This window comes from Oryzias melastigma, linkage group LG1, assembly GCF_002922805.2.
Source record: "Oryzias melastigma strain HK-1 linkage group LG1, ASM292280v2, whole genome shotgun sequence".
NCBI classification, from domain to species: Eukaryota; Metazoa; Chordata; class Actinopteri; order Beloniformes; family Adrianichthyidae; genus Oryzias; species Oryzias melastigma.
Genome location: NC_050512.1, coordinates 27,506,445 through 27,519,287, shown reverse-complemented (window position 1 = coordinate 27,519,287; position 12,843 = coordinate 27,506,445). Strand labels below are relative to the sequence as shown.

Below are 12,843 nucleotides of genomic sequence, written 5' to 3'. Positions count from 1 at the left end.
AATAGTGCAAATCTGTAAGTTTATTATTCCTGGAAAACCTACAAAACAGAATTAAAAAATATATTTTTTTTTATCTCAAACAAAAAGACTAAAATATGTCTTTTTATGGTGTGTCACACAAACGCTAAAATTCGGATTCCCTTTTAAACAGCTTTTAGAAAGGGCAGGAAGAGAGTGAAAGCTATAAAATGTACAAACAAGGGAAACAAATAATGGAAAACTCAATAAAAATCTCTCAGTAAGGATCAGGGCCACTAAATGCCACCAGAACTACTTCAGAGCACCTTTGGCATTGATTTTACAGGCAACTCCTCAAAGGTATTTTTAAAAATCCCACTCTCACTGGACTTTTGAGCATTGCTGCACACTCCAGCTTCCACTCAACAGTTCCATTTCTTTCTCTTTTTTGCCCTCTCGCCTCCCTCGTTCAACGGGGTAAACATGTTTGCGACAGAGAAAATTGCCCGGAAAAATGTAAGCGGTCTTAAAGCACATAACTGACAGGTTGGAAATGAACCCCTAACTTTTGTTCCGCCCTTAATCTTCCTGACGGACGCACGGCATGTCATGTTTGCACTCTTAAGTCCTGCTTTAATCTTCCTCACAACTCCATTAGTCGACTCCACTGCTGAGGTAAAAGCCAGCCATGTGACGGAGCGGGTGTCATTGAGAGTTTATTTTCCACTGCTCGCTTCTGCCCGCGGCTACGTCCAAACCCAGAAGTCCGGCGGGATCTAAATCCCAATACAGCCCTGAACCCTTTCGGAGGAATGGAACAAAATTCAATTTCAGGCTCATCAGAATCATTCAGTGATCCCTCATGGCCTACGGAGAGGGCTATTGTTATCCTGAAAGAGACAAATCCCATCAGGATAGACATGTTTCATCACTGCTAAAAGGTAATCACTCAGAACAACTTCATGTGGATTTACAGTGACTCCTTTCACTTACAAGACAAAGGGACACAGAGGGAAGCAAAATGCTTCACAGAGCATCACAGAGGAAGCGAATTGCCTCACTGCAGTGGTCAGAGGTTTACACTGTTCTCAGTTGTTACCTGTCTGTAAAACCTGCGCACAATTGACGAATCCGACAGGATGAGGAGCCCCACTCTTTTAGAGAAAAGTTGCTCTGTGTTTCCATCTAACGCACAGCTGGAATTACTCGGCACAGGTGTACATCAGCCTCTGATGACAGGCTAAAAATATTCAGGTGAGTCTCCAAGTCTGAACTTCTGAAGTGCCCGTGGGTGGGAATCTGACTCTGTGAACCTGTTCTCAAACTCCTTCATGCTGAAACGGGGGTCATCCACCCGAAACACTGCAGGCATGATGGATGGATGACAGAATAGCATAAGAGTTTCATTTCTGTATCCTCAAATACTTTATTTTATTGTTTTTGAGAATCATTTTAATCAAATTTGAGGTAAAACACCCACTTAAAATATATTTGATCCTGGTTTTGATGTCATAAAGGTCACTGCTTCATTACCCACACAGACTCAGCTGTCAGTCAGCAGTCTGATTGGACCTCCAGCTGGTGGGACACTTTTGAAAATGAACTGATCTTTAATGTAATGGGGAGAGATGTTTCCATCACCTTTGAGTGAGCCCCGAGCTCACTGACAAGGAGGAAACTGTTTTTACACCCTCTTTTAACCCTTTGGAACCTAGCGCCTAAAACTTCATTTTTGTCTACTTTTCTCTGTATTTGCTATTTCAAAAACTACATGCATGCTTATTTGGTATAATTTTAATGAGCACAACCTCACCTATGGGGCACTACCCTTATTTAGTCATTTTTCCATGTTGTATTCACACACTAGAGATAAAATCATGCGAAAACAGAAAATTCCATCAGAAAAAAATTGATTAATTTTGCTGTGGAAGACATAAAAATGTTTAATGAATTGTTTTTGCAACATAGAATTACAGTTTTAGGTGTAATTTCATAAAAACAAGAAGAATACATTTAATGAACAAACTAATCAACATGTTTTTGAATGAAAATACCCCCCAAAAAATCCAGGCGAAATTCACATATCCGTTATTTGGGCTACATCTATAAACAGTTTCTGTTGGAAGAGGAACATCTCAGACCTCACAGCTCCATGATGTGATCTTTCTTATGCTATTATACAGACAGTGATCTGCCTGCCTGTGTGGGTTCAGCTTCCAGGCAGCCAAAAAAATAAGAAATTCTCTCCTAAGAGCACTGCTGTCCATTTGACATTTTTCCTGGAATTGCAATTTTTTTCCAGCTTTTTCTTTTTTCTCCTAAATGTTCCTTGTTGTGTCTGTGGGGAATAATAAGAAGGTTTTAGAGAGAGGTTTGATCCAGCTGGATTTCAGGTCGGCCCGGCTGGAATCTGCTCACATCTACTCTGTTGCTCGCCTCATAACAGACTTTTGCGGAGAAACCCAGAGTTTCTGCAATTTTTTGACAATGCCAGTGGTTGTTGTAGTAAATTCATATCAGACCCCATCCCAAAATAAAATTATGATTGGTTTCCTCCTTTTGGGATTACTTATAGCGGACAGCTCCGTTTCGCTAAAGTTAAAGTTCTTTTAGATGGAGTTCTATCAGGTTGATCACGTCTGCCGTTTCCAGAGGGTTAAATGGTTATAGTCTGATGACATTTTTCCACATTCGTTTTTTGTTGTGATTTAAATAGAAATCATTCTATACACAAATATATGCTAATGGATACAGTATGCACACATACTGTGACTTTAGTGCCCCTGATTTTTTGAGAAATAAATGCTTAAACTGAGTTTAATTACATAAACTGATCTTTCTATAATTATAAAGAAAGCTCACATACATCTTATTCCAACCTAATTTCAGTCACTGTAATTGCTTTCTCCTAATTGCTCTTCGTTAAGGAGAAGCCGAAACACTCACCCTCAGCTTCCTCCCAAAAACGACGACTTTTCCTCCCGTCTGCTCCCTCCTGAACCTCCATTCCACCAGGTTTTGGCCGTTCTCTCCGGGCAGGGTCATGTTTCGCCGGGCAATAGTGGGGTTAGCAGCACCTGAGTTAATCCAAAGAAAATGAAAGCCTTGTAGTTCCTGTTGTGAACAAACTTTAATCAAGCACATCTAAAAACAAACGACAGAGAATAGAATAAAGTGAAAAAGAATGAAAATAAATTTCACAACTTCTCTTCTCAAAAGCGAACCAAACAGCCCAAAATAATCATGCAGTTCCAAACGTTGCTCACTTGGAGGCAGTATTGCCCCACCGAGTTGGAAAAAACGGCCTCCTTTTACGCAGATGTCTCTTTAGAAACAGAAACCTGCGTAAAGGAACATGTGATGTTCTCCTACAACCCCCCACCACACCCTCATTTATTCAATGTCAACAACATGAGTGAATAGTCATGAGCAGCTTTGGTCAGCCAATCAGGAAACAGAAAATGCAGATGCCAGTTTAACCCTTCCGCTCTCCTTAGTTTGTTTACATTAAAAGTGGGGTCATCTGGACCCCCCAAGACAGTGCGCTGAACTTTTTTTTGTCTTTGATTTTTGAGTTTCACTAATGTCCATGACAGACATAAAATCCTGTCCACCTTTGTCATGGAAGGAATCACATATCAATATGTGGTTGGAGTCAACTGGACCCCAAAGAGAGCGGAAGGGTTATATAAAAAAAATGTGAAGCTTGTTCACTGTGAGGTTGAAGCTTTGCTTAAATTAGGAAAAGGTTTTCTTAGGGTGGGCATTTTCAGGCACCAGCAGTACAGTTTCAGGCACAGATGGTGAACAATTTAACTGCAAAAACATGGTATCAAATTTTGTTCAGTGTGACACATTAAAAAAAACAAGGTTAATACATGCAACAGAATGTTTTCATACACTCACAGCTGCTCTTTACCACACATCACACATGGTCGCTCCTTCACATCCATAGCTCTCAGCCTGTTTTACTTATTAGCTGCAGTTCAGAAACCGATTCTAGCGTGTTTTGAACATGTCTTTAATAATTCCTTGTCTATTATGTAAATATTGTCGCAAAAATAAATATGTTGTCATTTCTGTCTGAGTCATGTCAGCTGTGTAATGTCTTATTTTCACCCGAAAATTACCTCCACTTATTTTAGTGGTAAACTAAAATAATAAGTGTCTAATGGACAGTTGAGGACAAATATGGGCATCTTTTCTCTCACGTTATAGCCAACTTTTTTGACAAGGAGGCCTTTCTTAACCCTTGTGCTATCCTAGTTATGGTGACGGTGGGAGGGGGGTCATCTGGACCCCACAAGACTGTGCGCGGAACTTTTTTTTCCCAATGATTTTTGATTGTCACTAGCGTCAGACATGGCAGACATGAAATCCTGTCCCCCTTTGTCCACATTTGTCATGGGAGGGATAACACGTCAATGTAGGGCTTGGGTCATCTGGACCCCATAAGATAGCACAAGGGTTAAGGGAGCCCCCTGCTGAGCTTTCACACCAACATATGGAAACACAAAAAAAACAAAAAAAAACATGGTCTTAATGAACCAATGAACCCCTTTGGGAATCAAACCAGCCAGTGTCAATTAGAACCATGACATAGACATACAACAATGGCTCAGTTTGATTTTATTTCAATTAATGTAAACTGATGTTGTCTCCAGGCGTAACACAAAAAGCAAGAAACCAACTTATATGAATTGATTGTCATTCATTCCAAACATTGCAGATCAATTTAATCAAATTCTGTCCTCTTCATTCTAATAACACCTCAACTGGTTTCAGGGCTGCCACGATTAGTCGACAACTAATCGACTAATAAAATAGTTGATGACTAATTTAACAGCTGATTAGTCATTTCTTTATATTATACAGAGTCAGAGTGTGGTAAAGTTAAAGAAAGTTGTGAGCTTTCAGCATCAAAAAAGTAAAATATTTCATTATTTGGGTCAGTGAGACCAAAACTTTATCTTTTGTGAAAAATAGTTCCTTGCTTTAGCCAACCTCTTTTCATTTTTTCTTGTTTTAATAACAAAAACTAATGAAGGACAGAGGCTGCATGATTCATTTAAAGCTTAATAAACTATCATCTACATGTTTTTATTTTTAGTTAGTTTAAAGCTAAAGATGGTTAAGATCTGTGTTTTACATCCACTTTGTACGTGATCCAATTAGTTGATTAATCGTAAAAAAAATAATCGGTGATTAGTTGACTACTAAAAGGTTTTGTTTGTGGTAGCCATTAAAAAATGGCTGAGAATTTAGCAATCTATTTTAAAACAAGAATCCAATGCTTTAGCTACATATAATGTTGTGTATTCAACACAGTTATGTCAGTCTCCAGCAAACCTACCTGCCAGTATATGCGGCTCTGTCTGGTAGTGTGTGTCCATCCCGTTGGCATAGATGACTCTGAGTGAATGATCGTTTCCCATTTGGTAACTGTTACGAAGTTGATCTACATTGTAGACAGAAAAGAAAGAAAAATATATATTTAAGTTTAATCACAAATGTAAAGAATAATACTAATACGAAACAGAGTAAGATCAAAATGAGAACAAAAAAGAAAAGAGGTGAGAAAAAGGCGAGTTAACAGTTCATTTAATATCTGGGCCAGAGTTTAAAGCTGTTAATAGGGCAGGTATTATTATCTCCAAGGCTCAAATCAAGCTCCTCTTCACTTCTTACAGCATTGAAGGTTGTGTATTCTTCTGAACATGCATGCAAGGGCTGTTCAAAGTATTAGGAAAAGCTGTAACAGAGAGTTTCATGATGTGAATAATTCAGTTGTACTAACATTTATATGGCTATTAGATCTGTTTTGTAGAACTTTTGTTACAGTAAATGAAATATTTTTAAGGATTCTTGGTGAAGGTAATAAAATAGTCAAAAAAGGAACGTTTATCAATTATATAAGCTACTATTCAGATCAACTGGGGGTCTCTTGAAAACAGAAAGTGACCCAAACAGTTCCCAACAAGCCCAAAGAGAAGTAAATCTATGACATTAATCAAGCCTTTTTGGTTCTTTCCAAGCACATTTTGTGTAGAATGACAAAGTGGGTTTTTGAACCTTTCTCAGCAACTCCCTCTTTTTCAATCCATTACTGTGATTGTGTGAAAATAGGTTTTTGAAAGCAAACATCCTCCACCACAGTTGGGTAGATAAGTCCATGAGTGTGCAACAAACACAACTAATCCTTACTGAGTGTGATTTGTCTATAGGGTTGGCAAGGCAGCATAATGCTCTTGTTAGGACTGCAAACTATGACTCAGAGAGTTTGCCTGAATAACTGGGTTATACAGACATGTGCAGCTTTCACTTCATGGGACAGCAGAAGTTAAATCCGCCCAATCTAGGGTCATCTCCAATGGATTTCAAAGCAAAAGCTGTAAAAGTGGAAAGTGGGGGATGACCATAGCAGCTGTGTTGCTTTCTGTAATAGAGAGCCTATGATTTTACTAATCAGATCATTTTAATAAGTGGATGGTTTGTGTGCCATCTTGATTAATTATGTTTTGAAAGATAATTTGTATGGCAAACAAAATGAGCACCAATACAAAACCCTGTGAAACATCTTTGGATAGTCAATGAGATAAGACAGCTGTATTTTATGCAAAAAAATGAAATTTGTAAGATAATTTGAAAGCCAAACAAAATGAGCACAAACACAGAACCCTGTGGAACACCTTTGGATAACCAATGAGATAAGACATCTATATTTTAAGCAAAAATATTAAATTTGTAAGATAATTTGAATGCCAAACAAAATAAGCACCAACACAGAACCCTGTGGAACACCTTTGGATAGCCAATGAGATAAGACATCTATATTTTAAGCAAAACTATTAAAGTATCTGAAATAAAAAATAAGGTTTGAACTTGGAAGTTGTTGAACCAAAAAAATAAAACAGATTTTTTTCCAAACAAACTACCCAGTTTTTTGTAAGGTCAATTTAAACACAAGGCACAATACTTATCCATGAAATAAGATGGCCCTGAAAAAAATGTAATCTGTTTTAATCTGAGGATAAGTTTTTCATGATTACTTATTTCTTATAACTCATTAACTGTGACCATAAATAGTCATTCATAAACAATATGTCAAAAATAAATAATATTTTTCGGGCTAAATTAAATGTTAAACATCCAATCTGGTAAATTGTCGATGTAAATAATCTAATACAGAGATAATGTTGTAAAGTTCTGTCCAAAGCCTGCAGCTATTGTTTAGCCCAAGAAAAAGCTTTGAATAATAAAGCAGCCCACTTTGATGCTGTGACAGGAAGGCTGTCAGGCAGGGTCTGTAGCTGATCCTCTCTCCACACTTCCACAACACAGAAACATTATCATGACAGAATACGGCAGGTGTACTTGCTTGTTTACCTCTGCTGGCCTGTGCCTGCACATAATGGGATTTTACATTTGCTAAATCACTTCCTTAGGCAGGCAGTTTACATGATAGTGAGGAGGCATAACAATAAATAATGTACATGAATTGAAAGGGAGGAATGATTCGCTTGTCAGTGGCTTTGAATAGCTTATTACAATCCAATCAATACTGCCTTGCTGCGAAGAAGAATCGACTCTTTTTTATTTTTTTTTCCTGAACGCTCTCGGCACAGACTTTGTAACAAATCACCGGCAGCCACTCGAGGCCTCCCTTCAACTGGCTCATTAGTTCAGATGTAACAAGAGCATCACTGCCAATTTAGTGTTTTCCTATTTGTTTAGGAATTATGGTGTGACATGAAGGGTGATGAGGATGCTGAGACTAGCTTTGTTTATCTTTTCTTTGCCGTTTTCAAATAAATTTGGTAGAATTGAATTCATTTATCCTTTTCCCTAACACTAATTTATCCTATACAAGGGCCCGCAGGGGTTGGAGCCCATCCAGAATGCCTGTAGCCAAGACCTGATTTATAACCTGGACATGTAGTCAGTCCATCACAGTGTAGACACACTGTCCCCATCTTTGAAAGGGAGGAAAGCCCACACAGCGAAACCCCATGCAGACACTATGTGAACATGCAAACTCAACACAGAAAGGCCAGCTGCCTGCTAGCTGTGAAGCAACCGGGCTGATCACACGGCACTACCGCTGTCACAAGTGGACCTACTGATAGTTAAATCCACACCCTGCACACTTCTAACATCTTCAAAGGTTTTAAAACAGAGAACCAACATTTGAAATTCAACTGCAACACAGCATGCTTTTTGTAATCCTCCCTGACACAATCCAGACAGCTTTTTAGCTTAAACGAATCCCGCTGTTAATGTAAAATTTAGTGTATTCACTACTTTTATATTTATGCACTTAAAATTTTGGTCTCTAAATTAAATTAGAAAGAAAATGTTTCGAAGCTTTTACTTTATATTTGCAATATTCCACCTTGTAACAATAAGCATAAATACACATTTTGAACCCCTTTTCTTGTACAATGATAATATCATGGGCTGCACGGTGGCGCCTCACAGCGAGAAGGCCCCGGTTCGACTCCCGGCTGGGACCTTTCTGTGTGGAGTTTGCATGTTCTCCCCGTGCATGCGTGGGTTTTCACCGGGGACTCCGGCTTCCTCCCACCGTCCAAAAACATGCTTCATAGGTTAATTGGTGACTCTAAATTGTCCCTAGGTGTGAATGGGAGAGTGAATGTGTGTGTGATTGAGGCCCTGTGACAGACTGGCGACCTGTCCAGGGTGTACCCCGCCTTCGCCCCCCGGATAGGCTCCGGCACCCCGCGACCCCGACAGGGAAGAAGCGGTCAAGAAAATGGATGGATGGATGATAATATCATCACATTTGACAAGGTTCAAGTGGTTACTTCCAATGAAAAGTCTACTTAAACAAGCATTAACAAATTGCTATGTTAATTTTCAAGTCCGTTTTCAGTAGGGGTGTAGGAAAAAAATCAACTTGCCGATGTATCACGATATTTTATTTGACAAAACTTGTATCGATTTAAAATGTTGACTTGACGATAGTTATTTAATCATTTATGAGAGTCATTCACCGTCTTGCTTTTGTTTTCCACTTCAACTTCACCACTAGTTGGGAGCAAAGGATTAGTTAAAGCACATTCATTCTATTTTGTCTTTGACTGAAAAATATTTTGTGGTAAAAACTCAGAGAATATTGACTGTTCCCTTAAAAAACAAATATGTAATTTACTGAAGAAAAGCTGCAGGAATTTCTGAGTAAAAGTAACTTGTATAAGAGACCCAGTAACAGTGCTTAATGCTGTGATCAATAAAGACATCAAAATTCAGGTAGAGTTTTTTTTTAAACTCTTAAAAAAAGTGAAAAATTGTTCTGTTACAGTCTTTGGATATATCGCGATACAAATTGTATCGTGAGACATGTTTTGGGATATGTATCGTATCGCCAGACTCTTGCCAATACACATTCTGTAGTTTTCAGGCTCTACCTACAAAACGCATGGCCATTAAACACTAAACCAGGTCAAACTTTGACCTATCAGCGACTCCTATTTGGGGTGGTGACATATAGATGGTGTCATTTTTAATTTACAGAAGTACCAAAAATTAGAAAATCTATCCTGAAGAAGAAATGGAGAATTGTAGTTTGCATCCGGGTGGAATTATATAACACTAAGTCTTTCCTATTTTGGAATAGAACTGTGAAAGAAAAAGCCTGGAGCAAAGTCTATGAGATTTGCACCATTTCAACAGTTTGCACCAAGTCTTTTGGTGGTGGACATGGGCTAGTAAACAGTAGAAAAAGTAAAAGAAGATGTCCATCCTTGCTGGTTTAGTGGGAATTCAATAGCCTATACTCATGTCCAAGAATGCACGTTTAGCGTGTTTCTGAACGCGCACCACATGTCCGGTGTAAATGTAGTACATGCTTAACATCTGCTACAAAGAGAAAAAAAAACAAAAAAAAAACAAGCATGCAGTCTCTCATCCTTTGTTTTCTTTAGCCATAAAATACATTTGAGCTTATATATTGAAAAAGATAACTTAAAAAATAATTGCAATATTGGGTTTTGTCACTTTGATCCATGTAGGTTAAAGGATTTTTCGTTTACGTTGCATCACAGGAGCTTCTCCTAAAAAACTGTCATCCTGTCCTCTGCACATCCTCATACTTGTTTTAGCAACTTACCTTGGACTAAGGTGTAGAAGGAGTCTACTGAAGACAGGTTGGTTGTTATGGAAACATCTTCATCTCTTCCGGATGTCTCGATGTCAACTGCGACAGCTCCTGATGACATGTCTCCATGGAGATTGGTTACCACTCCGGTAGGGAAGGTCACATTAGTCAGGCGACCCTCGCTGTCATAGCTACAGGAACAGACAGAATGTAGTTAGGACTGAAGGGACTTATTACCTTTATGTGCTTAACAGATGCCAGTGGAAAATTCCAAAGAAACCTGCAGAAAATGCGTCTTTCTGCAGATGAAGATTAACTTTCTATCAATAAAGTGCATGTGGTTATCTTGACTTTAATAATTATAACTACCAATTGCTGATTTTTTTTTCCCCCAGACCATTTCCTAACTTGAAACTTTAAGGACATAAAGACCAATCTTAAAGATTTGGCCGTTAGAGATTGAACCATTAAGAATATGACATCACATATACACAAGTACACCGCAATGACCAGTTTTTTATGTTAAAAACTTACTGTTTTACAGTTTTAAAAATTGGCATTCTACTAGCTTTTTGGACAATTTTGGCATTTGCTAAGATTTTTTGGGAGTTTAGCTAATATTTAGGCTACATGTTAGCTGTTTTGGCTAATTTAAGCTTTTTTGTTTGTTTTTTAGGCTGTTTTGTAGTTGCGCTATTTACATGCTAGCTGTTTTGGCTAATTTAGGCTTTTTCAGTTTTTTTAGACTGTTTTGAAGCTTAGCTATTTTTTCAGCTACATGCTAGCTGTTTTAGCTAAGCTAAGTTTTTTTTAGGCTAATTTGGCATTAAGCTAATATTGTAGCTGGCTATCAGCTTCAGTGTTTTCAGCTATAAGCTTCAGCTTCACCGATTTTAGCTATCAATTTCAGCATCTTCAGCTATCAGCACAGCGTCCAGATTCAGCTTACAGCATTCACACTATCATTATCACAGGTAATAATATGTATCTAGTTCATAATTATTTTAAAAAGTTACGGTTTTAAAATTCTAAAAATTGAGTTTTCGAGTGTTCAATAAATGTTTATCTTGTTTGGCCCACGACCTAAGGTGTGCTTTGGATTTTGGCCCCTTGTGCAATAGAGTTTGACACCCTTGCTCTACAACATAAAAAAATGTGGAACTTATAAGCGACTCACTCGTAGAATGTGGTCCACCCAATCTGGATGCTCTTAGTAGCCAGCAGGCCGCTGTTTCCGTGGTATGTGAACAGGACCAGTTCCTGCCCCTGAGTTGTGAGAGTCTTTAATCCTCCGTTAGTTCCAATGGTCAGCCAGATTACCTGCGCACATACACACACAGATAAACACATGAAATCAATGAAGGTGGGAAACCTCCTACAGTATCTGAACCTTTTTGACCAACAATTAGCTTTGACCAAAAGACTAGTTTGTACTAAAGCTGAAAGCTGTAGTTTCACAGTCTAAAAAAGTAATAAAAAAATGCACCTGATTATCAGGAGCAACCACGCGGACAGGCATCCTGTTGGGGTCCCTGCGGATGCGGAGTGTGTTGCCGCTGCTGTCTGTCACCGCGGTAACATCCTCCTCATTGCTGAGAGAAAGAGAAAAGGCAAGAAATGACAGAGTGAAAATTGAGCTCATTTTAAAATTGAAGAAAAAACAGCAAAGGTGTTAGATTATCTACTGTTCCTGTAATATTAAAAGCTAAAATAAAAAAAAGAAAATCCAAAGACAGGTTAATGCACACAGACTAACCTGTAGCTGAAGTTAAATTTAAAGTCCCCAGTCACCAGAGACATGGTGAATTGGTGGGTTCCATTTGCATCAAACACATAGAGTTCTTGGGATGCTGGAGAAGCTACTTCATAGGAGCTGGGACCGGACGCCAAGGAGCCTGAAGAAGGGTGAGTAAAGAGACAATCTTTAAGTGAGTCAAACTAAATGCTACTCTGATTTAGATTCCCAGTTGTAGAGAAAACTAATCTTTGAGTTTTTCAATCACCCTTTTCCACCTTGTTAAAAGTTTGAAGTTGAAGTCTGTGAACTCTATTGAGATTAACTAACAACTCCTGCATTTTTTTAGTTTTTAAAGTGCAATTTTTAAAAGTAATCCTTATTCTTAAGTTATTTACTTGTCTGGAGGGAGCTCACTCCCAACTCGTCACATTTTGACATTTGGTTAAGGACTCCTGCGTGTCAAAAATGTACGTTTTGAGTGTCCCCTACTCATCGTTTTTTGATGTGCTGGCTGTTCCCATTAAATCATGGGTCCCCAACCTCCGGGCAGCGAACCAGAACCTAACCCAGTAACAGTACCCTAACTGGGTACTGGAACCAGGAAACTGTGTGCATCTGGGACTGGTTCATGCCCAATATTGATTCGAGTCTGGTACTGTGTCTGGTATCACATCCAATGCCAGGTAAGGGTACCGGTACTGGTACTGGTACTGGATGCGTCCCGAGGACCAGTCCGCGTCTGGTACTGCATCTGGTACCTGGTCTTGAGGGTGGTGGTCCCTTGGTTTTACGAACTGTTATGTTAACTGCTGTTGCGTCCTTAGTCATTCTGCTCACCTGGCAGGTGTGGCCAATGTTCTTGATCAGCACCTGCCAGGCATTTAAGACCAGGCGAGCGGGCAAAGCAGGAGCCTGAGGAGTAGCAGGTCTTTGAGTTGTGCTGGTTTGTTTGGCTCTCTTTTTCCTCTTTATGTCCTCAGCAGTCTTACACTGCTGGGTTTTGTTATTTTAGTTTGAGGTTGGACCTTGG

The 12,843-nt window shown here is 38.9% G+C and overlaps 1 protein-coding gene across 4 annotated transcripts in view; it reads right to left on the bottom strand.

The window, feature by feature from the left end:
• Nucleotides 1-12,843, bottom strand: part of LOC112157392 (teneurin-3) — an 800,843-nt gene that overhangs the window by 13,373 nt on the left and 774,627 nt on the right. For all 4 annotated transcript variants that reach the window (XM_036213709.1, XM_024290091.2, XM_036213711.1 and 1 more), the window contains 6 exons: nucleotides 11,832-11,970; nucleotides 11,562-11,667; nucleotides 11,253-11,395; nucleotides 10,088-10,266; nucleotides 5,312-5,416; nucleotides 2,905-3,035 (listed from right to left, as the gene is read on the bottom strand). In XM_036213709.1, coding sequence (XP_036069602.1) covers nucleotides 2,905-3,035; nucleotides 5,312-5,416; nucleotides 10,088-10,266; nucleotides 11,253-11,395; nucleotides 11,562-11,667; nucleotides 11,832-11,970 — 803 coding nt within the window. The remainder of the gene's footprint in view (nucleotides 1-2,904; nucleotides 3,036-5,311; nucleotides 5,417-10,087; nucleotides 10,267-11,252; nucleotides 11,396-11,561; nucleotides 11,668-11,831; nucleotides 11,971-12,843) is intronic.